This window comes from Pongo abelii, chromosome 4 (assembly GCF_028885655.2).
Source record: "Pongo abelii isolate AG06213 chromosome 4, NHGRI_mPonAbe1-v2.0_pri, whole genome shotgun sequence".
In the NCBI taxonomy this organism is placed as follows: domain Eukaryota; kingdom Metazoa; phylum Chordata; class Mammalia; order Primates; family Hominidae; genus Pongo; species Pongo abelii.
Window position 1 is genome coordinate 177,687,973 of NC_071989.2, and position 26,071 is coordinate 177,714,043.

Here is a 26,071-nt window from a genome sequence, read left to right on the forward strand (position 1 = left end):
GAGCAAGTATGATGAGAATATAAATGAACGTGATTTAAATACCAGAGGCATGATAATTTTGGGAATGGCTAAATAAAGCTAATAATCTCATTCCTGCAATGTCCAATTATGGTGTTTTAATTAAAACCTCCTAAGGAGATGGGTGGCTGGTCATGGCTTACCTTAATTATCTTTGTACTTAGTAACTAGTCCCACATTTAAAAAAAAGACGATGAAAAGGGAAAGTTTCTTGTTTCTAGAGAGATAAGCATATTTCATTTTTAATAACAAATGAAGTGCTTATTGAGAGGCTATTAGGTTTGAGCTTTGTTCTAGGCATTTAGGGCACCTGAAAAAGTGTATGACGTGGCCCCTCATTACTAGAAGACAAGACTAATGTCTGTAGGAAACGATATCTCATGTTTAAGGCCAAGGGCAGGTGAGTGTGAAACAGACGGACAAACCAATGGGTTCAAAGACACTCAAAGCAAAGAGATGACTGATTCAGGAGGTCAACTAATAACCTTGAATTACAAATTGTGATTGGTAGAAACCCTTCCAGATTAAGGTACCAGAAAATTAACACGTGGAAGGTAAATCCTAAAATTTAAACCCCCAAATAAACCCTTTAGATAAGGATGAAAAAAAAAAAAAAACCCAACAACTTGCAACTCACGTAACATGAACTTCTTCTCTGGTCTATGATCATGAATTCGATAAAGCTCTGGTCGGGTTCAGGCCACAAGCAACCGGACACTTCTAGCCATAGGGCCCTAACCTTCCTCTTGAAACAAGAAAAGTTCACAGAAATCCTTTCAGCAGAGGCTGAAGGGAGCCAAGTAGTCAAGTTGTATAACATAGGGAAAAAAGTTAACAAAAAAATAAAGATCTATTTCCCCACCCTTGTGAAAAATTCCCAATAGTCTCCCCAGGGGAAGAAAATAAATGCTTTCAACTGGAAAGGTACAGTTGACAGAGGAGATGAATTTTGCCAAAGTGCACTGCTAGCAAATTTCTGGGTTAGCTGGAGTGATAAGGAGCCCATATCCAGGGCTTCTGAGGAGAAGAAGCTGGGCTCCAGACAGCTGGATTTAATTCAAAGGGAGATATCAGGCACTTGGGCAGGCAGAGCCCTCACAGGCTGAGCGAGATAAAGCTCTTTCCTGTCTCTGGAGCCGTGTGTTTGGTGAAATTTTCAATACCATTTAAAGGCTCGGGGAGCTTTTCTTATGCTGCCTGGATGGGGACTGCTGGTGATGAAGCTATGCCCAGGGATGGCTTAATTGGTACCCCGATGCCTCTTTTCCTCCTGAGTGGATGACCTCTATTTTGTAAGAGAAGTTCGTGTCTTCAGTTCTTGACTGAATTTCTCCTCCTGTGGTTTAACAGGTGAATAGCTTGAATGAGGGGCATTTGGGGTTTTTGCAGTTAAAAATCACCACAGGGTTGGGTGCAGTGGCTCACGCCTATAATCCCAGGACTTTGGGAGGCCGAGGCGGGTGGATCACCTGAGGTCAGGGGTTCGAGACCAGCCTGGCCAACATGGTGAAACCCCATCGCTACTAAAAATACAAAAAATTAGCTGGGCATGGTGGCAGGTGCCTGTAATCCAGCTACTCAGGAGGCTGAGGCAGGAGAATTGCTTGAACTCGTGAGGCAGAGGTTGCAGTGAGCCAAAATACTGCCATCGCACTCCAGCCTGGGTAACAAGAATGAAACTGTCTCAAACAAACAAACAAACAAACAAAAAACCCACCACAGACAGGTCCATACAAAACAGTGTCCTACAGATGCCTTGTGGGGCTCAGGCATTGGGGCAGGACTGGTTGTTGGTGGTGGCATGTGGAGTGTGGTCAGTCCTTGAAAATAGCTCTTCTCCTTAACCTCCTTCCCTAGGGCCTCAAAGACTGACCACTCATGTTTTAACTGCACACTCACAGACTGAACCTTCCTCCACACTGCTTCCTCTCAAGGTTTTGTCATTGTCTCACAAAGTGTATTTAACAATTTTTGAAAACGCATTAGGTTGGTGCAAAAGGTGCAAAAGTATTTGCAGTTTTTGCCATTGAAAGTAATGGCGGAAACCACAATTATTTTTGCACCCACATAATAGCAGAAGTTTTTGGAGAGCATGTTCCACATGCATCTGACTCATGATGGTGGGAGTTCAATCTTCATGGATGTTCACTGCACTGGGGTCCCCAGACCTTTATATCTGACCTTGACCTTTTCAGAGAGTAACCACTCACAGCATTCTAGTTTGTAACCCATTGAAGCCTGCTAAGGCACTTAAAGAATCCCTCATGCATAGGGGTCTCAATATGTCCCTGCCCTTAATTCATACTACAGGCGAGAGGGTGGAGGTTAACAGCATAGTCATGTCTGGAGCCTTTGGACTAAATTCTCATGTTCTCAAAAGACACCTGGCTTCATACTAAGAAGCTCCAGGGACCATCACAAGCAATGGGATTAACTGCTATAAACAAAAGTTGGTAAAGGTGCTCCCACGTAACTATGAACCTGTCTGCTGGACCTAGCCTTTCCAAAGGAGAAAGAGTGAGGCATTCAGATTTCCTGGACTTTGGAGGGTCAGCCTTTCTCCCCTGGTTTTGGATCCTGACTGCTGCTGGGTGAGCAATGTCTTGCCGCACCTTTGACAGGAAGGTGCTCTCTGATGAAGTGGCGTGCGCGGTCATACACTACATTAAACCCGGCACTCACCTGTAATGATGTGTTTTATCATTCTAATTAGTTTTTCTCACTACCTCTTGGATGACTCCTGTACTCTATAATTATTTCTTTCACTTATGCCGATATTGTACCCTTTGCCGAATAATTACTGTAATTATAGTCACTATATTTGAATTTGGTGCCTGCGTGATAAATGGTTTTATTATATGTGTTTGATGGGAAGTGATTTCTAAGTGGGTGTCTATAGGAGTTATTGAGGTACTGCTTGAGACATGTTAAAATATTTTCAGATAATAAATAACATGGTAAAATAACAACATGACAGGAGGAAGTGGCAGAGAATGACATGAAGTTGAATCCAAGGAAAATTCTTGTATATCGCAAGCGTGATCTAAGAGCAGAAGAGGCCAGAGAGTTTGCACTTCTGGCCGTACTGGAGGCCAGCAGCCCATGCTGGGCCCAGTAAACCCTTTAGTACTAAAGGTGGGCACCAGTTAGAAAGGTGAGAGAAATGCAGAGCCCACAGCTCCCTGGGGTCCTTGTTCCCTCTTGCATGCTAACTCCCCAGGCTCAGCCTTTAGAGGCCACTGGGCCCCAATTCCAGGACTGGCTTCCTGGAAATCAAAATACCTCTTTGGGAAATTTCTCAAATCAATGCTTTCTGTTTGTTTTTTTTTTTTCAGGAAGTCAAGGAATTAGCTCTACTTATTTACCACAGAAAAAGAAAGAGTTGGTGAGAATGCAAGGTGCCAATGCAAAGTAAAAACAAACAAGTAAAATTTGGGATCCTGTTTTTTTCAATTTATTTTTTTAATTTTTGAGACAGTTTCACTGTCGTGGCCCAGGATGGAGTACAGTGGTGCGATCTTGGCTCACTGCAGTCTCCACCTCCCAGGTTCAAGCGATTCTCCTGCCTCTGCCTCCTGAGTAGCAGAGATTACAGGTGCCCGCCACCACGTCCAGCTAATTTTTGTATTTTTAGTAGAGACGGGGTTTCACCATGTTGGTCAAGCTGATCTTGAACTCCTGACCTCAGGTGATCCACCCGCTTTGGCCTCCCAAAGTGCTGGGATTATAGGCATGAGCCACTGCGCCCAGCCAGGACTCTGTTTTAAAGCTACGTCCCCTGGGAAGATTTTCCTGGGTTACTCAGCCACCTCCCATCCCCAGAGATCTGAGCTGCCTTCAGTTATGTGTCTGCATCATTCTGTTTTCTGTGCCACATAGGCAATCTGTGCTTCTGTTACATTTCGATTACCCACAGATCAAACTCTTATGTTTGCTCAGCACATTTTGCGAGCCCACTAAACTATAATAATTAAGCTCCACTGATTTAGCTTTTACCAAGGGCTGTGTATTATGCTAAGTGCTTTATATGCATTATTTCACTTAATCCTCCCACCCGTTCTTTGAGTTATGAACTATTATTATTTCCATATTGCGAATGAGCAGTAACTTGCCAAAGTCACACACCACTAAGGGACAGAGCTGAGATTTCCAGCCAAGCAGCTGACTCCAGAGCCTACATTATCTTGTCTTCCAATTTCTATGAGCAATGGGACAACAGGAACATGTTTAGCACATGCTAGGACACCTCTGTTATACCCGTTTCCATTTTATGTGTGGCTCAACAAATGTTCAGTTTCTAGTATCAATGGACTAGGGGGCTGAAAAAGTAGTTCATGAATTCTTTTAGCATTTCCCTTTACCAGACGACAAGAGTTTCTTTTTTAAAACCCTTTGAGGCACATCACAGTTCTTTAAGTGACTACCGAGTACTGAGGACGACCTATGGGGTTCCTTCTACACCAAGCTCTGGGCTAGGGTATGTGTTCAAGGTCAGGGTGATGTTGTGGGAGCTCATAGGTGGGTGGGTCATAGCACAGGAGGGGAGAGCAGGTAAGACATCCTCACCTGGGCACACATACTCCTTCTTCTGCACATCCGCCACGTTGAAGCCCCTCAAATGCACAGGAGCCATGCAGAGTGTGAACTGGCCAACTGTCCGTCGCTGTCGCAGCCAATCCGAGAGCCAGGCCAGGTGGCAGTCGCAGTACAGGTGGTTGGAGTGGAGGCGCCTGGGAGAGGGCGGGACAGAGGGAAGGCGTGGTCACAGAGTGAAGTGTGGAGGCTGCCACTGGCCAGATAGAGTGGCCAAAACCCCTGTTGCCCGTTTCTCCAGTGTGAAAATCCCTAGGAGCCCAGGGAAGCAATTCCCTCCACACTACCAAAAACATGGGAGCCCCAACTCTTTCATTGCCAGGTCACATCCAAAGGATGCCTCCAGGGTTCTGAGCAATGCCCATTTCTTAATAGCAAGTTCACCCTCTTTTCTTTTCACTCAAACAAGCCTCAGCACATAGGAGAAGGGGAGTGACATTATTACAGCGACATCCTGATTGGAGTCAAACTTACAAAAGGGCTATTTATTTGTAAATTTCAGCACTTTAGCCAGCATGAGTTACAGGTTGCTTGAGACACGCTTCTCAATCTCAATGCCCTCATCTCCAGTGTCATGCAGCTGAGAGACGCTGTTGCCTTTCCCTGAGTTGTTCTTCATTCCCCCACTAAGGGTCCTTTAATAAACCCACTGCATGTAATGCTTGTGGGCTTAAAACCAATACCACTTTGTGTGCACTAGCTGGAGTGAGCAGGCTGCAGACAGAAGGGAAATTCTTGGAGGATGTACCTTCTTTCCACGCTCCCACTTAAATAAGATGTTGTCTGTACCAGACTCTTGCAATCCATAGCCATCTCTCCACAGTGCCCTTGCTTTCCTTCCCATGTTCAATTCTGTCTGGTGTATTTGCTATTCTGACTGATTCAGGTACGGCTGAAAATATTTTCTAACCAGTTCCAAGATGCTTTGGCTTCCCCCTCTGGTAGCTGTGGTTCTGGATGAATTTCTTGCCCCTGAGTAGATAAGAAACCCTGGAGGGATCTGTGTGTTTCACTTCTGAGGGGAATCCCATCGGGTTAAGTGACTTGAACTTCCTTTCCACTACCAAGGAGGCAAACTAAGGATATCCAGGGGCTTCTAAGGCAAACTACGGATATTCCAGATTCTTCCCCAAGGTCTCTCTATCAGGGGTTTCCCATTTCCACGTTCCCTACAACCCTAGGTCATTAGAAGTTGGTAGTGGGTAAGTTTTCATCACATCAGCTTGTCATGTACTTGCACTTCGGATGCACATTTTAAACGCCTAAATCCTGGACAAGCTAATCAGCTAGCAGTATATAAAGACTTTCAAGTAGTCTGTGTCAAGCCAGTTATTACTGAGTGTCAGCCCTGTGGAGAGGCTCAAGCCCCCTCCATGCCTGGAATAGAGAGAGCTGAAGGGCTCTTGACCACGCTCCACTTAGTGTAAGGTCAACATTGCCAAACACTGGCCAAGTGCAGCTACCTCCTGCTGGATGCCAGCAGGGCCTTCCTGCCACTGCGTGGGCAAAAGCCTCCCATAGGCCTGGGCCACTGGGGTCTTGGCCGCCGCAGAGGGCTCCAGATCCCATCATATCAGATAGATTAAATGAACCTATAACCCACATAAAATGTAATTTTTTCTGCTAACAATTTTGAAAAAGACTTTTATGATTTTGTTTCAAAAATAATTAATCTGGATGTAATTTCCTTTTTGCATTTCCCAGTGGGTTGCACACACTTTCACAGGCTCCTGGGCCCAAGGTACAGCGAGTACGATGGGTCCCACACAGTTCTCCCCTTTGAGTTTGAAAGCTTAGAGTTCCTGAGCTGAAGCAAGCACTGCTTCCTCTTAGCCTGGACTCTGGAAAGAAGTGAGACAGGCAGGAAGGGGTTGGTGAACCAGAATCCTAAGCTGGTGGGAAGGACCTCAGTTCCAGGAGGGAAAGCAAAACCTCTGTTTATTCATTAAGCATTAACCACTCTGTGCCAAAAACAGAGAGGAGGCTTGGCAGCGGGCTTTCAGCTGATTACAATTTCCTAAAAGTAGGAAGAAAAGGAGGGGGTGCCATGGCCAGTAAGCCCCCACCGGGTATAAATGTTGCCCAAGGAACACGGCAACAGTAGGTCTGTCTGGGACAAAGCAGACCACAGGGCAGGCTGCAGTGGCATGCGCAGACTAAGGTGCCATTCTTTTGTGTGCCGGGAGAAGCAGAACGTTTAATGAGCGTTTGGCTTTTATTTGGAAAGGTGGTTGCCCTCTTGTGCAGTGAGGCGTGGAAGCTGAGGCAACAGGGATTCTCTATGAGCCAAGGAGCGTGGGTGCATGCGGCGGATCACAGATCAATGCAAACAAATTCCCGTCAGTTCTGATCAAGGGTAAGAGATCAATGGAACAAACAAAAATGACGTTTAGGTAAGTCAGATCCTTACTGAGCTGATTAATTTCTGGGATAATAAAAATGTCAGAGGTTTCCCTTTTGGAAGATTCTATTAGGTTGATCCTGTCTCAATCCTGTCTGGCTGGCCCCAAGCTATCTCTCTTCTTAATCTTGATACAGATAGTTCCTATCCCTTTGTCTGCCTAAATAGAAATTTTTCTCCTCCCAAGAGCACCAGAGAAAAGAGGTGACCCAGACTGATTTGGAGCCATCAGAGGGCTCTCGTCAAAAGCCCAGGGCAGTGGAGTCCAGGGTGGTGAACAGACTCCATTCCCTCTTCTTGGAATTGCATCCACCAGAAACGCTAAAAGAGTCAAGCTGGGTAGATTCTTGCCTTTCACAACACGTTTGGGAGATCAAGGTAAGCAATACCATGTCAAATAGTAAAAGAAAAATAATCATAATGAGCATGAAATTAGAGCTTAGGCACTGTCGGGGTAGTGCTAATCCTCTTGAGTGAGAAGGGACATTATTTTAATTACTTTCAGTAGTTTTGGTGAGGTGTGATGGCAACGACACAAGGGAGGGTGGCCTCCATAGGCTCCTGGGCTGTGCAGAGGCTCTCATCCCCCTTCTTCTGTTCACCTGGCACCTGTTCTTCTGCTTTTGTTCCTGATGAATGGCCTGATCTCAGGCTGTGATGGCAAACTGCCTGAGTCTGACATTGGCTCCGTGCTTTCTGACTTTGACTTCGGGTGGCAATTTAACTCCGGGCCTCAGTGTTATCATCTGTCAAATGGGGATATTAGTGGTGCCTCCTTCCTAGGACTGCTGTGAGAATTGAAATGATTCACGGGAAGTGCTTAGTACAAGGCCTGGCACGCAGCAAACCACTGAAGAAATGTTCACTGTTAATTATGACTGAGAGGAGACTAACTCCAGACTTCACTCTCTTCCCAGCCCATGGCCCTGCCTGGACAAGGCTACAGTTTCTCATTTAGATACTGTAGCACCAAGGTGGCTAGGTGGGTCCTGCATGTTGTTCTGCAATCTTTTGCTGATGGACACATCATATTCCATGTTGATGAAACCACCTCTACAGAACATAAGGTGAATGAATACAAATGCCAATTTATAAAAGGTGCCTTTTAGCCACAGACGCTAAATTAAATTTCCAGTAAATCCTTTTAGAGAGGGTCAGTGTTCATTTTCTATAAAATGTGGCTTTCTGAATTCAATATAAAAGCTTTCCTTTAGAAATCCCATTTATGACTTCCTTCCTCTCTCCTCTTCCCCGCTTCTCCACCACCACCAGCCATCCCCCCCAACCCCATACACACTTTAATTACAGTGAAGGGGGATTAGTCAGCTCAAGTCTCCAGGGAGTTCTGTACAGAGCCATCTCTGAAATTAAACTAAAGAGAAAATGGCAGCAGGCAGGGAGCAAAGAGAACAGACGAGATTGATTGATTGATCTGAACTCATCAGATGAATGTTCAGGATGGCAGAGAAGAATGACAACAGAAACCAGTAGAAAAAAACCCTCCTGTTCTCTTCCCCCTCCCTACTGCAGCCCAAACAAAGCACCCCAGATCCAGGCCTAACTCTGTCCCCACAACTCCCAGGGAACGAGCCCAGCTTCTGTTATTGCTGCTCCTAAACTGAAAATAAAAAAGAAGGGAAGGATAAATCACAGGAACAGCTCACAGGAGCTGGATGGCTGATTCCTGCAGGTGAGAGTCATTTTTCTTCAATGCAACCCACTTGTCTGGGGGTAATGCAGGCCCAGCACCCTGAGGTGCACTCTCGGCTTCTTGCCCAGAAGCGCTGGGTCCCACTTTTCCCCAGCTCATTTGTGGTGTGCTGGGAACTTTGAAGAGGTCTTTGAAGACCAAATGGCTTCTTAAAATTCCATTACTACACTACCCTATTTTAAGAGGGAGGGAAAAGAACAGATTTTCTTGGCTGAGTTATGCTATTGAATGAGGGATCCAGGAAAGAATTTGGGAAGCAAAGATGGAAGCAGGGCTCAGATTATTATTCTTTATAATAACTAGTATTTGTTGTGTGCACACCATGTACCAGGCACTTTACGTGTTAAACTGCACTTCATCCTCACAGCAACTTTGAGGTAAGCATTCATGAACTCACTTTCCTTGAAGCACAGAGAAATGAAGAAACTTGCTCAAATTAAGTGGCAGAGCTCCCATTTAAACTCAGGCCTAACTGCAAACTCTGTGTCCTTCTTAGGGTTCTCTGTATTGCCTCTTTATATAAATTGCTTCTTTGGTCTTTGTTTTATCTTTGCCTGAAGATAAAGTTGCTTTCTCATGAATGCAGTGGTCCTCAAACTTTATGAGCGTTAAAATCTCCTGGAGGGCTTATGAAAAACAGATCGCTGGGTGCCACCCCAAGAGATTCTGATCTGGCATGTCTGGTGTGGGGCCTGAAATCTTGCTTTTCTAACAAGTTCTGGGTGATATTGATGCTGCTGGTCTAGGGACCCCACTGGGGAAGCTCTGCTCTAAGGATTCCCAAATCTCATGGATTCTATGTTGCTCAGGGAGCACAGATCAGATGGCTGCTTGGAACTTTCAGTCCAGATTTCTGATCGTGTGATAATAACGTAACAATCAATATCATTTATTGTCTACTGCTTGCCAGGCACTTTAAATATCTAATTTCATCTGATCCTCACCACCATTCCTATTTATAGAGGAGGAAACAGAGGAAACAGAGCTAATAAAGGGGACTGCAGGAATTCTAGCCCTTGGCCTTAGATCTAAATGTTTTTGGCTGACACCCTTGGGAGCTTGCTCTCCCCGACTAGCGTGATGCAAATACCACCGAAGCTCCGCCAACACAAGCCAAGTATCAAGTCTGAACCTCTCTGGAAAGGCTGACAGAGTCCACTTACAGAGAAACTTACAAAGAGGTTCCTGACTGGGAGCAGAGGGGAACTCCCCAGGTAATAAGAGCACTAGAACTGCTCTCGGTATTGGTCACGATGAGGAGATTTGTTTCCTGAGTATGCACCCTGGAAAACTTAAGCCCACCTAAGACATTAAAGGTAAAGAACCAAGTATGAGAAAGACTGCATTCTAACGTCAGAATATCATCCAGGGAGCAGGTGAGCAGGGCAATGTGGTGGGTGGGGGCTGGGTGGGGGCCGGTGGGTGGAGAGAAGGAGTGACTCCTCCTGTACTGTTCATTCCTCGGGGGAAAACCATTGTAACCACCGGCGATATGATAGAATTGCTGATGTTACGTGACATTAGCTAAGCAAATGGTGAATCATTCAGTCAGGGTTCTATATGTTTTGTGACAATGTAAAACTAATCTTTTCTATCAAGACGGAAAACATGCACATAACACAGGAAGAATTCCCACAGTTCTAGGGTAAGAGAAATGAGTCTGTCTGATGCAGAACAGTGGTTCAGAACCATGGGTGGTGGCACCATGACCTGTCTCTACATCCACCCTCACTCACCAAGGCACCCCTTGGTTAATAGCAGAAGGAGGAATTTGAATGCAGGAACCATCTGCCTAGTCATAGCGTGGTAGGTTTGACAAGCAGCTTAGAGTGCTGCACTTTGGGCATGAGGTAGGGAGAAAATGGGAGAGATGCGTGGACTTCTTACTCACAGAGTTCGGATCTTCGGCATGTGGTTGAAGCTGGTGACCAGGATGCGACTGATGTTGTTGTTGTTGAGCGTGCTGTGGAGATAGAGAAGGGAGATGGTCAGCCAGGGAGCAGCAGGGGAGGGACCAAGATGCTTGTAGAAGGTGGGGGGAGGGATGGATGTGACCACAAGACCATGAGTCAACAGTCATGGCCCAGCCAATGGAGCAGCTGAAGACAAGTGGACAGGTCTCCAGACGAGAAGAGCATGCCCTGACTTTTTTATTCAGGTGGAGCCCTCCTTCCTTCTACTGCCCTCTCAGGACTTGCCTACCCACCTTGAGTAAGAGTATTGCTTCCTGAAACCCTCCTATGCACTGAGTGCTTCATTATAACATCTCTAATTCTTACATGTACAATGCCAGTTACCTATTCCTGTCCTCGGTTTATGGAGAAGGAAACAGATATGCTTAATAACACACAAATCTACAAATGTGTTATCCTCATATTATGAATGAGGAGGCTGAGCCACAGGGAGGCAAAATAAGTTTTCCAAGAATGATCACTGCAAAGCTCTGGAGATGGGATCTGAGCCCAGCACTACCTTGCTGCATTCTCCTTGTCCCTCCCATTGCATGTGTTGCCTTGCACAGGATGCTGTGGGGATAGGTGATTCTGTATTTTCTAGGCATCTTCTGACTCTTTCAGCACATCTAATCTTTTTATTTTGAAATGGGGTTTTGCTCTTGTCACCCAGGCTGGAGTGCAGTGGCACGATCTCAGCTCACTGCAACCTCCGCCTCCTGAGTTCAAGCAATTCTCCTGCCTCAGCCTCTCAAGTAGCTGGAATTACAGGCACCTGACTAATTTTTGTATTTTTAGTAGAGACAGGATTTCACCATGTGGGCCAGGATGGGCTCAAACTCCTGACCTCACGTGATCCACCCCCCTTGGCCTCCCAAAGTGCTGGGATTACAGGTGTGAGCCACTGTGTCGGCCTTCAGCACATCTAATCTCAAACAAGTCTGTGAGCTCTGTGCATCTCTTCTTTCTGGTGCATCTCCATGACCATGAATGGAGCTCCTACGGTGCATGTTAGCACTGACAGGTACTTTTGTTCAGGGAAAAGCAAAGAGAAAGGTGTGAGCTCCATAAATGAACCAGACTGAAATGAGGCTGTTGAAGAATGAAGCCAGGCTATAGGCAAGTACCCGGGCTTACCCTTCTGGAGAAACCTATTACGGAAGACTAGGGAAAGCGTGGCAGCTAAGGAAGGCCATCTGCAGAGGCAGATATATCACGTAGCAGGAGGGCCTTTTGCATCAGTTACTTCAGTGACTACCCAGGTGGAAAGACACAATATGTGGGAAAGTCAGGCCTAGCTCTCAGCTCCCTGACCCCACACCTGTCTCACTATACCTCCCAAAGAGGAAGAGTTGGATACGGCCCTTGGTACAATTCCTCATGGTGGCCACTTGTTCCTGTGCCCTTCTATTCTCCGCTCCTCCCAGAACCACATCAGACATCCCTTACTCAACAATCCAATTCCTCTTACCCTCTCCTGAGCCTCCATGGGTCCCTACTGGCCCAGGAAGGACCCTTTCTTTGGAAGCCTTCATGGGTGAAGCCAGATGTCTTTTGCCCTTGGCTTTTGGTAAACACATTATCTTCCTCTTCAAATGCCCTCTACATTATATGTCTGCAAAGACAGGACCATTTTCTATCCTGTGCATTACTATAGCCTCATGTCCTGCTCTGTACATGGTTGAAATCAAATCCTGCTATTTCCGAATTGTGTGGCCTTGGGCAAGTTATCAATATCTCTTATCTGCAGGTTCTTTATTTGTGGGAGGAAACAGGTAATGTTACCTACCTCACAGGCTGGTAAGAGGCTTAGCATAGGGTATGTGCTCAGTAAGTGGAGGCCACTGTGTTACTGACATTCGTGGAGAGAATCTAGTCCTGGCCTGGCCTATTATATTCCCCTCTACTCCAACCCCCATGGAAATAGAGGTTTACCTAGCATATAGTGCTGGGTAACCATACTCTCCATCCTACCCAAGGGGACCTGTAACAATTCCTTCTCCAGCCCCTTGTGAACCCAGTCCAAAGCAGGATTCCAGTGGTCACACCTCCCTTGCCCCAGACTATTCATGTAATCCCCCACATCTACTTATCATCTGTGTGGTGAAAGGCACAGAAACTAATTCTTTTTTCTCCCTCCCTCCCTCCCATATTTACTGTGCACCTACCATGTGTCTGACACTGTTAGGCATATGGGATGGTAAAGAAGAATGAATAGACAAAATTTACATTGCCTGCTTCTGCCTACTTTATGACTTCACTAACTTGCCAATGCAGGTATTTGGCATTTTATGAAGTTGAGCTCACTTAGCTGTTTCATGTGGCTTCTTTTCTGTGTGTGTGTATGTGGGGAGCTGCTCAGTGGGGGATAATCTATCCTGACTCTGTCCATCCAGAAAGCTTTCAGAACACTTCATCAAACAACACTGAAGAATTTGTCACTGCTATCAGACCAGGCACTCTGCCTTGGCAGGGAGCTTCCTGGGGGGTGAGGGCTATGCTTCTCTCCCCTTCTTTATTGGATTAGAAATACCTCCAGGGAAGAAATGATGCCTCCATTTCACCTTCTGTCCATTTCAGAGTTCTGGGCTCCACACTTAGGGGAAACCAAGTTAAGGTTGTTGACTGACCACCAGACAAAAAGATCTGAGCATCTTCCCTATCTTTCAAAGAACAAGAACCCTTTGCAGAGAAGGGGCTTCTTTCCAAGCATGCCCAGTCATTCAACATCAGGTGGAGTTCACAGCCTGGCTCTAATTTAGCTGAATATACAGTACAATTATAAGCAGGACCTCAACTATAACTGCATCCGGCAGTAGTCCGGCAGCGATGACTTATTAATGTATTACCACACTGATATTTAAATGTGAGTCGTAATGAGGGCTATAAAACATTTACGATAATAGCAATTATTCCAGAACCAAAATGACTAAACACAGTATTCAGACTTTCATGATTTGCTGCTTGGGGCTGGCCAGCCCGGGGATGTCAGAGGGTTGGTAACCTCTCAGACGCTGATTGCTACGACAGCTACAGTTTTCGTTTCCCTAATAAACACAGATTTATTTGATTTCCAGTCTTGGCAGCTTTTGCCCACACACAGAGCACTGCATTCTATTTGGTTCTTGTGCTGCTGGCATTCAATGAAGGAATTGTTGTTACAACCCCAATGCCAAGGAGAGGTGGTGAGCATGGACCTCGAAGGCAGAGACCTAGTTTAGACTGGCTCTGCTACTTACAGCCTATGCAACCATGGGTAAATTTCTTAATCTCATTACATTTCCTCCTTTGTAACATGGAGATAATAATAGCACTGGGCTCATAGAGCTTTAGTGGCAATTAGATGAGATGTTACTGATAACTGCTAACATTAACTGAGAGCTTATTATATGCCAGACGGGCTCTGAGCTAAGGGCACTGCATTGTATCGTTTCGTTTCTTTTTCTGAGACAGAGTCGCGCTGTGTCGCCCAGGCTGAAGTGCAGTGGCGTGATCTCGGCTCACTTCAACTTCTGCCTCCTGGGTTCCAGCAATTCTCCCTGCCTCAGCCTTCTGAGTAGCTGGGATTACAGGTGCCCACCACCATGTCCAGCTAATTTTTGTATTTTTTAGTAGAGACAGGGTTTCGCCGTGTTGGCCAGGCTGGTCTTGAACTCCTGACCTCAGGTGATCTGCTTGCCTTAGCCTCCCAAAGTGCTGGGATTACAGGTGTGAGCCACCATGCCCAGCCTGTATCGTTTCATTTAATTTCTCCAATTATCCCACGAGGCAGGGACTTTTAATACCACCTCCATTTCATGAATGAAGCATGTGGTAGTGCCAAGATTTGAATCCAAGCAAGACTGAGTCCAGGAATGAGGCCCGTGTTAGTTTCCTATGGCTGCTGTAACAGATTACCATGAATTTGGTGGCTTAAAGCACCACACATTTATTCTCTCACAGTTTTGCAGTCAGAAGTCTAAAATGGGTTTCTGGGGTGCGTTTCTTTCAGGGGAGAATTTGCTGCCTTGCCTTTTGCAGCTTGTAGAGGCCACCCATGTCCCTTGGCTCATGGCTGCTTCATTGCGTCACTTCAACCTCTTCTTTTCATTACTCAACAATTTTTTAAAAAATATATTTGAACACAGCTCCAAACAGCCATTGAAGCCTCTTGCTTCTGTTGTCGCATCTCCTGACACTCACTGTGATCTCCACTTACTGGGACCTTCCTCTTACAAGGCCCCTCATGATTACCCTTAGAGCTTATCTGAACAATCCAGGATAACTCCTCCATCTCAGGATCCTTAATGTTGTCCCATGTGCCAGGTCCCTTTTGCCATGTAAGACCACATTCATAGGTTTCTGGGATGAGGTCATGGACATCTTTGGGGGCCTATTAGCTCAATGCCAGGGTACTGAGGCGGGACAAGGGCTCCCTAGGAGGGATGAATACATGAAGATTCACATAATGAACAGCTCCAGGGGTTGGCAAACAACTGCCCACAAGCCTAATCCCATCCAATGCAGCCTGTTCTTGTAAAACTGGTTTTACGCATTCACTTTTGTACTGTCGATCTGCTTTTGCATTACAATAGCTGAGTAGTTGACACACAGACCATATGGCTTGCAAAGCTAAAATATTTTCTATCTGGATTTTTATAGAAATTTTGTTGGCCCTTGGCTGCTGTAGAACTGAACACTCCTGTCTCTGCCTTTGTCAGTGATTAAATGTGATATGCTAGGCAAGGCACATAACTGCTCGGTAAAAAGAGGGGTTTAGGTCAGAGGCATTCAAAACTTAAAAACCACAAAAAACATTTTCAGAAATCCCAACTGGCAAGTAGTAGCATTGGGATTCAAAAGCAGGTAGTCTCACTCCTACCTTGGAAGATCAGTCCCACTGTTTCTGGAACTTGCAACGCCGTGATGGAATCGGAACCTAGGGCAAGGCCCTGCTCAAGAGAGAGGACAGGTGAATCCACCTCGGGTTGTGCATGGAAGGAACTTGGGCAGTGGTTCTCAAAATGTGGTCCCCAGACTGGGTGCAGTGGCTTATGCCTATAATCCCAGTACTTTGTGAGGCCACAGCGGGAGGATTGCTTGAGCCTGGGAGTTTGAGACCAGCCTGGGCAACATAGGGAGACCCTGTCTCTACCAAAAAAATGAAAAATAAAATAAATACATTAAAAAAATAAAAATTAGCTGGGTATGGTGGTGAGCACCGGCAGTCCCAGCTACTTGAGGGGCTGAGGTGGGAGGATCACTTGAGCCTTGTAGGTCAAGGGTGCAGTGAGCCAGGATCATGCCATTGCACTCAGCCTGGGTGACAGAGTGAGATCATGTCTCCAAAAAAAAAAAAAAAAAGAAAAAAAAAATGTGGTCTCTAGACTAGGCCTATCACCTGGTAACATGTTAGAAATGCATATGCTCAAGCCCCTACTGAATCAGGAACCCTGGGGTGGGTCTCAGCCTTGTGTGTTTAATGAGCCTTCCAGAGGAGTCTCATGCAAGTTCGTGTTGGAAAACCATTGAACTAGGGAAAAAGCTAAGAATAGAGCCTTTACTTAAGTGTAGAGGGTAGTATACAGGATGCTCTTTTGCAGCAACTGGGACTGAAGGCCTCTTCTGGGGCAGGCGTGGTGTTTCCCCACTTAGGAAGAAGCCTAAGCTCTGAAATGATAGACAGTCCTCAACGGAGGTGGCTGTAACCACCCTTGGAGAGCTCCAACTTGGCTTCTGCCCCTGGCTTCCACTGTTCCCTTCTGAGTGCCAACGTGGGGCTCTCCATTGCATCCCTCAAGATAGCCATCTTTGATCTGGAGGAGACACGTCCAGCTGCAGCCATCCCACCCTGGCAACCTTAATAAGGCTGACATTTCCCTCTGTCTCCTCTGATTAGGCCATCGCTTTATCACTCTGTGCTTTCCTGGCTCTGGGTGTAATCTCTGTGTTGTGTGTCCATAACACCATGTAATTGGCTCTAATGCAACAATATTATCTGTGAGCATGTATCACATAATTGCAAAACCAGGCATCTGCAGTAAGTGCCACTGCAGCCTCTCTGTGTGCCAACCTTCCTGTGGGTATTCTTGGAATCTCTCCTCTTCCCATCCACATAGGTGGGGATCCAGACTCCTTGGGTCCAATAGACCCTCTTGGTGGGCTGGCCCACTCACCTCCTGTCTCAAGGCAGACAGACTTCTCCCTAAGTCTACATAAGCAAGCTGGTTTCCTCCTTAATGGCCCCCAAGAAGGAGACTCTTGGTAAGTCATCAGCCACCATGACGACAGGATGTCTGTTTAATAAAGTGGGCTGAGAGATGCCCTGAGTTGTACTTACAAATGTGGGCATCCAATGGCCAGCACAGCAAGCCTAGAAGAAAGCGCGATCTCTGCCAGTGCCTACAGTGAATTAACAGAGGTGGATGCAGCCAAAGTACAAGACTCCTTTCCTGAAGAGCAACTGAGAGTATAAGTCCTGTGGCCGGACCCTGTGAGAAATACCTAAACCACAGGCAGGGGATGATGTGCACAGAAGGGTTCTGGCAGTGTGCGGACCTCAAGGGGGACTCACTGCTGGCCCTCCCTCTTGCTTGGCTCAGGCAGGGCAAGAGGAATGAAACTGGGGACACTACAGGTTCTTGGGGATGTCCTTTATGTGCCTGCTCTCCTCTCTGGCTCACAGGTCAAAGCAAGCCACTCTTCTCAGTCTTGCTGGGCAGCTGCTGATGGGCAGCCAACATGGGACCAGGAATCAGGGCATGCTGCTGATGACCAGGCCCTACGACACTCAGGTCCTAAGAGTGTGATCGTTACTGGCTGACTCAGCTCTATTAGAATCTGCATGGATTGTTTCTGTTTGTGAACTTGGCCCCAGGAGAGCATACACTGAATGCTCAACCCCACTCTCTCAATCTCGGGTTGAGAGGGGCATCCCCAAGCCTCCTGCTCAGCCCAGGGCCTCCATCCTCAGCACCTCCTCCTAAGTACTCTATCATTTTTAAGTGAAACTCCCTTTATTGTTTCCCTCATCTCCAGGTTGAACTTGCCTTTCTCATCCAGCTGTACACTGCTCTAATGTGCCTGGGGGCTCTAGGAAGCTCCAGAAACCAGGAATAAGAACGATGCAATAAAGCATCCTTAGAGAAAACCTAAGCAGAATGGTATAGGTTCTCCTGTGAACACACTACTTTCCTCTAATGAGCTAGACTAGTCAAGGATATTGCTTTGAAGCTTGCCAAAATCTTCCAATAAAAGTATCTATGATGTTCATAATAGCAGAAATAATGCTGATACTATTTATGAAGTGTTTACTAAGTCCCAGCACTAGCCTGAGCACTTTTCATACATTATCTCATTTAATTCTCCCAACACTCCTGAGATAGTATTACTTCCACTTGGAAGCCCAGGAAATGACATAAACTCTGCTCAGATCTCACAGCTAGAGTTGCGGAGCCAATATTCAAAGCCCAGAGGTGTGATACCAGGACCTATGTTTTTTATCATTACACAAAACTGCCTCTTACAGGATTGTCTTCAGACAGACAGATGTCACCTTTCCAGCTTCCACATTTTTCCAAGGTGGAGGCGAATCACATGAATTTGTGAGGAACCCATCCTTTACTGGTCCCAGAAGTGGCAGGGAACATGGTGTTGGCCTCACTGCTGAGGCTGCTCCAAGGCAACAGCACTAGACAGCCCTCCTCCTGTCCAAGGAGCAGGGACAGCTCAGCACAGAGAGTGAGGGAGGTAGGAGAGGCAACGTAGGACAGAGGACAACTAGGTCCCAAAGGCATCTAAGGTCAAGGTTTGGCTAACACGTATCAGCGTTGCCAAAAGCCTAGTGGCCCTTACTGTTGGATGGGTTGACTGGAATTTTTAAGAATACCCTGTAGAATAGAAAGTACAGATCTGCCTGCTCCTTAAGCAAAGCTTCTCTTTTGCTTGTTTGGAGTGGGCGATGGGTCTCCAAGGGCATATGAGGTGGGAGGAATGAGAGAGATTGGTGGGGGTGGGGGAGAATGGAGGGAGAGGTGAGACAAGGGTGGGAAGCCATCTCTTTCGCATTACCTGCTTTCCTGGACTATCCTGGGTGCTGCATATTACTGAGTTCCTTGATCTCCCTGTGGACCGTTTAAATTAAAGCTCATAACCATTGTGTGGGCATATAATGAAAACAACTGATGCTGCACTGATTAGTCCATTACTCTCAACTGTTAGAAAACATAATGATCTCACAAGGGGCCTTATTCACTGACGTATAGCAGTCGAGCTCTCATTTGACACCTCAAATTAGCAGCCAAAGCAATAACAGCTGGGGTTTTTGTCTCAATATTTGTACCCGACTCTAAAGTGATTTGGCACCGGGTGAGCGTTATTTTTAAACACACAGCTCTCACCGCCAAGTAACATTTTAAATGGTCTCCAGGTGTCATGTAAAACCTACAGAAATAAATAAAAACAATCAGCTGCCAATTTGGGCCTTTGATAATACAGATTCCTTAACAAAAGGGCTTGTCTTTGGTTCTTTCTTTCATTATATATTCATATTATGACAGGCAGAAATTCGTCTCCATACACTTGGCAGAGCCTCAGTGTTCAAAGAAAAATAATACCTCCGAAAAACGTTAAAAGTGGAAGATCAAAAGAGAAAGATAAATCCTCAAATCCCGTCACTACTCAATCAGATCCCATGTTTGGGGGTCCCTTGACTCCGAAGAACTCCTTACTCATTTACTGAGATGATCACAGATACTGCCTAGCAGTGATTCAGAATGGCTCAACTGCCTTCCAATGATGGAGTTTATTTTAAAATGTACTTTAAATGACCATGTGAATGAGATGGCCTTGGCCTCCCAATTCTGTTTCATCATCTATAGACTGAGACCATGGACAGTCTTGACTTAGAAATCAGGCAATTGCCAACATGTCCACAGATGCAAGAGTGACCTCCAACTTACATTACTGGACAGGTGAGTTTGCAGTTGAAAAGGGAAGAAACAGGCAATTTCCACCTCAGCTGCATTTGGTGCCTAGCCAGTAAGAGAGGAAGAAGAGGGAGATTTTGAAAATACCCATGAATGTGTATACTAGGCGTGGGCAGAGAGCAAGTCTGTTTCATGTAGTTACATAGCCAGAGCCTGGCCCAGTGTTTGGCACGTAGGAAGGCTCACTGTTTACTGAATGGGTTGGCGAATATCAAAGCATGAGCGGTCAGGTTTTTGGCATCTTTTGATACAAATAAATTTCCACTCTGAACAGCCTTCTGGGCTAATCCAGGAGTACAAACACAATTGCCTACGGGAGTGAGGCTTGTCATATAAGTGAGTGAGCTGCGTGGGGACTGTTGTAAACCCAGCCTTACTAAATGAGATCGTCACTTCTTGTTTCAAGAGACTGTGCTATGCTGGAATGGGGGTGCAGCATTGCCAGTTCTTCCCTTTTGCTATTTTTAAAGAGAAAGCCAGACGTCTAGAATTTTCATGAGGTCTCCTGGTTTTTTAATATTGGCGACTAAATCATCTTGAGTATCAAAACTCACAAATGAAACACCTGGGGGCTGGATCTGGCTTGCAGGTGCCAGTTTTTGGTCTCTGAACCAAACAAATTCATTCAATAATTTAAATCAGAAAAAAATATAGTAAGAAAATCAAAGTGCTTCAATGGCATTATGGTGAAATGTAGTTGAAACCTTCCTTCTATATTGCAACTCCCAAAGGGCAGCCGCCAGTGATGAATTATCTTTAAATGACTGCAAATTATTCATTGTTTCTCCCCCCACAACCATCATTACTTGGGGACAAAGAGCCCTGAATAAGTTTCTGTTTCTAAAGGTAAGACTGTTTTCCACCAGGCAGGTGAGCTCTTGTCTGGTTTTTGCATGCTACTCATTAGTTCTGTGGCCAAACATATAGGTCACTTTTTGTGGACAGTCGGAACTGAGCCACTTCAGAGCTGTTAGAAAAAGCTGCACAGGATGCATGAGGCTCTGTTCCTGGGCTGAGATGCCAGAGAGGTCCTGCTTTTTATCCTCTGATATTTGCAAGGGAGGGAGTCTCCCAGGGAGCTGAGTGCAATTTACAGCTTGGGCTAATTGGGCTCAGCAATGGGCAGGGGACTCCAGTGCTTACTCCACGGGTTTCTGGTCATCCCTGGCAGCCAGGGATCAATGATGTGGAATCTGGTCTCTTCCAGACTGCCATCTGACTGGACAATCTATTGAGGCACTAGAGTGGCCATTTCCCAAGCAGTGGCCAAAGGCCTGGAAGGCCCTAGAAAGGCAGGGTGTTGTCCCCATGCTGAATGCAAAACATTCCCTCTAGCAAAATGCTGGAGATTAAGAGGTGATGGCATGAACAGGACATGAAAGCTGGCTTCACTTATTATTGTTTCCTGTCTGCTAATATAGGGGCAAGCAGACAGCAATAAAGAGAACTGGATAAAGAGCCAAAAGACCTGCTTTCTGGCCTGGTTCTTCCATGAATTTTTCCTATGGCTGTGGGCAAGTCATTTAACCTTTGTGAGGGAGTTTCTTTTAAAATGAAGTGGTGGAACCAGCTGACCTCCGGGGTCTTTCTAGCCTAAAATTTCACTCTCTAATTCCAAATGGGTTGTGCTGGCTCTAAAATAGCATTTCTGGATTGGGAATCGTTTTCCAGATGTTAGAAGTGGTCATGGATGCCCAGATCTGCCCAGCTCTGCACAGACAGGACATCTGGCCAAAGTCTGAAAGTCACAACTAGCCCCCAGTGTGCAGCATGTGAAAACAGTTAGGCAGGGCTGGCTCTTTTTCTTTCTCTGTTTATGCAAATACCTGGCTCAGCTTCTGTGGGGTTAATGGGCTTGGTTCCCTAATTGGCTGCTGCATCTCTAGTATACCTATGGAGACAGGAAGGGCTCAGGCAGGGGAATGATTTTCTTACCCAGCTGACTTTGTGGAAGTCACTTGCAGGGCTGTGAGAAGCAAATAATGGGGATCAGGGAACAAATTTACACTGAAAGGGTTTCGTTTTGGTGGGCCATGGTTGTAAGTATCACACTCCTGGGTTTTGATAAAAATGGGTCTTTTGTGGGTTTAAATTTGGATGGAGAAAGGGCTGGGCACAGTGGCTCATGCCTGTAATCCCAGCACTTTGGGCGGCAGAGGCGAGCGGATCACTCGAGGTCAGGAGTTTGAGACCAGGGGGGTCCAACATGGTGAAACCCCGTCTCTACTAAAAATACAAAAATCAGCCAGGTATGGTGGTGCATGCCTGTAATTCCAGCTACTCGGGAGGCTGAGGCAGGAGGTGAACCTGGGAGGTGGAGGTTGCAGTGAGCCGAGATCATGTCACTGCACTCCAGCCTGGGACACACAGCAAGACTCTGTCTCAAAAAAAAAAAAAAAAAAAAAAAAAGATGGAGGTGGAGGGTGAGGGGAGTGGCAGATATTTCAAAGATTTACTGTTAGAAAAGATACTATTTAAACATTCTTAATGGATGTGAAATGTCTGGAGAGATTTGGAGCAGGACAGGGAAGCAGGCCTGGTGGGAGCTATGGTGATTTGCAGAGCATGCCCTGTCCAGACAGGGTACTCACCCACACTTAGCTCCCAACTTGCACCGTCCAGTAAGGTAGCCATGAGCTACATGTGGCAATTCACATTGGAATCAATTAAAATTAAAAATTTAAAAATTCAGTTTCTCAGTTGTGTAAGATGCACTTCAAGTGCTCAAGAGTCATGTGTGGCCAGGGGCTTCCATCCTGGATAACACAGAGATGCAATATTTCCCTCACCACAGGAAGTTCTATTGGACGGTGCTGCTGGAGAGGTCCTAGCCACAGGCAGGCCCAGGGTTGGCAAAGCTTCTATATATTCATTGGAAGTTGAATTATAAACTTTTACATAAAATTACTTGAGTTTTAAATGTTGGCAACAAATTCTAATTATTTGTAAACATTGTAAACATTCTAATTATTTGTAAACAAAAAAATTAAAGAAAAATATAAAATCCCACATCTGCTCTTTTCATTCAACCCATGGGCCAGCAGTTGGAGTCCTCCGATTTAGTTACAAGTTAAAAGAAAATGGACTCTCTAGAGCTTTTTGACAATGAGTTTGAAGAATCCAAATATGACCTTGGAGAAATGGAATCATTATTTCCCTCATCCCTCCTTCATCCACCATCCCTTACTTAAAAAAAAAAAAAAAGTTTTTTTTTGTTTTTTTTTTTTTCTGGGTGCGGTGACTCATGCCTGTAATCCCAGCACTTTGGGAGGCCGAGGCAGGCAGATCACTTGCGGTCAGGAGTTCAAGACCAGACTGGCCAACATGGTGAAACCCCGTCTCTACTAAAAATACAAAAAAATTAGCCAGATGTGGTGATGGGCACCTGTAATCCCAGCTACTCAGGAGGCTGAGACAAGAAAATCGCTTGAACCGGGGAGGTGGAGGATGCAGTGAGCCCAGATTCCACCACTGCACTCCAGACTGGGCGACAGAGCAAGACTCCATCTCAAAAAAAAAAAAAAATGTTTTTTTGTTTTTGTTTTTGTTTTAGTTTGTGTAGAGGTCTTGCTATGTTGTCTAGACTGGTCTCAAACTCCTGGGCTCAAGCAATCCTGCCTTGGCATTGGGATTACAGGTGTGAGCTACCTCACCTGACCCATCCGTTACTTTTTAATACCTTCAAAGACAGAAAATGAAAGCTCAGGGAAAAGTGGGAATGTTGATCCGGTTCTTCCCAGCCTTGTGTCTCCATCACCTTCTCCACATCATCCTTCCTTCCATCAAGCCAGTGGGTAGGAGAGGGCCAAATGCCTGTGAGAGCTCCTAGGATCTTGACTTTCAAGACTCAGGTCTATAGAAAAGCAGACTCAGCCACAGGTAAGCTGAGCTGTCCAATCTTGGATCTTGGGCATCCTTGGTGGGAATGGCAGCAGCTGTGGCATGGCTGTTCAAGAGGAACAAGGCTCCCTGGCTTGGAGGTCCATGAGTGTCATGGGACGAGCGCTGATCTAGAGGCAAGTTATTCACTAAACATTCTCAAATACTGGTCACCAAAGCCCCTGCTGGGAGCTGAGGGGATGATGAAAAGGCAGAGGCTGACCATCAGGCAGGGGCACCTTTGCAAATCAGCACAGAAGCCCGGTCTTAGGAGTGAACTGACCGCTGTAGGCATGTGGCTGCTCTGCGGTATTTCCCCCGCCCTCCACATCTCGCCCTTGAAAGAAAACTCTCTGGAATCTTTCTTCAAACATGCAGAACTATTTTTCCAGTTTGTTCTAGGTGGGACAAAGCATTTCAAAAGATTGCTCCCAAACCAAGTTTGTCAAGTCTGAATTCCAGTGCAGAGACCCAGCAGCTGGAATCTGTGGCCCCTGGGGACGGCAAGACCACCATGACTTGCTGACTCCACCTAAGCGCTACACACAGGTGAAGTTAACAGGAGGTTTGTTGATTCAAGATCCTTTGCTGATCAAAAACAATTCAATTATCTTCTCCACATCCTCTTAACCCAGGAATGTACACCAATACATTTTCAACTTCAGAGATGAAACTAGCTTTTGGTTAACAGGAAAGTGAAATCAACTAGAAACCACAAGTTTCCCCCAGATTCCAGGTATTTTAAAGGTGAAAGTGCTACTTATTTAAATGGAAAAAAAATTTAGATTTCAAAGTAATTTTTACTTTTTCCTTAAGCTGGGGTTCTCAAAACCAAGCTAGTCATTTGAAGGGCATGACTGTCACGGAACTTGGAGTCTGGATGACTAAGAAGGAGGTGTGTGTTGAGTGGCACAAGAGCATTTATAGAAAACTCAGTTCCTTTCCTAGTATTCTAGGGGCTGAATGGAAGTTACAGATGCTTTCTACAGAGTGCAATTTTAATCCTGATTGCATGAACATATCACAATTTACAGCACAGTACCATAAGAAAAATATCTGGAGATATTTTAAGACTTTCATTAAGCCATGACAGTTCTATATTCAAAACTATGTTATGACTAAACACCCTGATAAAATGTTTGTAGCTCCCAGAGAAACCCAGGTGAAACGTTTTATAAATAAATAAAAATGAGTCTGTTCTCTGTTGTAACACACCAATTTTCACTGTAGCTCTGATTTTGTTCCTTATTAAAATGAGAAAGAAAGATCACCATTTAGCCAGAGAAATGCAAAATCAAAGGTAATGTGAAAAGTGGACTGGTTCAGTAAAATACTACATTGTTCAACATTTAAAATGATTCCAGGACAACCATATCTTGTTCTGTTCAGAGACAAGCCATAACAGGGACTCTAGAGACTGGTGGTGCGGGCTTCAATTCAGTTAATTAATTTCAACTCGATTTGGTTCCACATACTTTAACTGGCCACTTAGTATGTGCCAGGGGTGAGTGAGATGTGGATATAAAGCAGAGAAACAGTACAGAAGTATTTACCAACTTTACTTATTATGAGCGTCCCGATTGGGAGCCTGCTATTTGCTAGGCATACACCAATGATATATCTTTTAACCAACACAGATATTCTCAGGGTTGGGAATTACAATTTCCATTTTTCAATAAGGAAATGAACCCCAAACCACCTAGTCTGGTAAAGATGAGCTGGAAGCTGGTTCTATGAGAGGACTCTAACCCCTCCAAAGCTCAACCATGGCTCTGTACCTTCATGTCTGGGGCAGTTTTGTGGAACTGGATCTGATGCTGATTAAGCTGAGGTCACAAAGTTAGATCTAAGCACCCTATGGGTCAGTGTTTCAATAACTATGGTTTCTGAAGTTTTCTGGGCATTCACTACAGACAATGATCTCACTAGTGCATATAATTGTTTCTATGTATGTGTGTTCCGGTAGGTGCTTCTAATTTTAATTTTTATTTTTGTTAAGGGCAGGGGCTCAGATATCAGGCAGAACTGGATCTGACTTCGGAAAGAGTAGTCCCCTTGTACTTGCCACTGTGACTCTGGGCAAGTCAGTCAACTTTTCTAAGCATTGGTTTCCTGACTGGTGAAATGCAGTTCCTAGGATGTGCCTCATAAAGTTGTGGTGAAGATTTAACTGAGATGCCTCATTCTACTGACTTATCACAGTGCCTAAAGATACTCAAAAATAGAAGTGGACTCTCAAAAATAGTAGATGCTCAAACATGGAGACTCTAACAAGAATAATATAATCATACTAATAATTACTGTACGATGGTACTATATATTATTGTTACATCATTATTATTATTCGTTAATCCCCTGGCTCTGCATCCAGAGGAAGCTCAGCCGAAGTGGCCAACACACTGCGACTTGCATTAAACTCTGGGTTCTTTGAAGTGGGCAACATCGTGCTTGAATGTCCTAACACCCTGTACCAGGACACCAACCCCGCTCTAGGAGAGTGAACACAACCTGACCTAGGTTTCAGGACTGCTGTCAATTTGTTTCCACTGCC

At 45.4% G+C, this 26,071-nt stretch overlaps 1 protein-coding gene across 2 annotated transcripts in view; it reads right to left on the reverse strand.

Moving 5' to 3' along the window:
* SLIT3 (slit guidance ligand 3) overlaps nt 1–26,071 on the reverse strand; it is a 634,924-nt gene that overhangs the window by 148,390 nt on the left and 460,463 nt on the right. For both annotated transcript variants that reach the window (XM_024247052.3, XM_054556205.2), the window contains 2 exons: nt 10,615–10,686; nt 4,585–4,748 (listed from right to left, as the gene is read on the reverse strand). In XM_024247052.3, the coding sequence (XP_024102820.1) occupies nt 4,585–4,748; nt 10,615–10,686 (236 nt within the window). The remainder of the gene's footprint in view (nt 1–4,584; nt 4,749–10,614; nt 10,687–26,071) is intronic.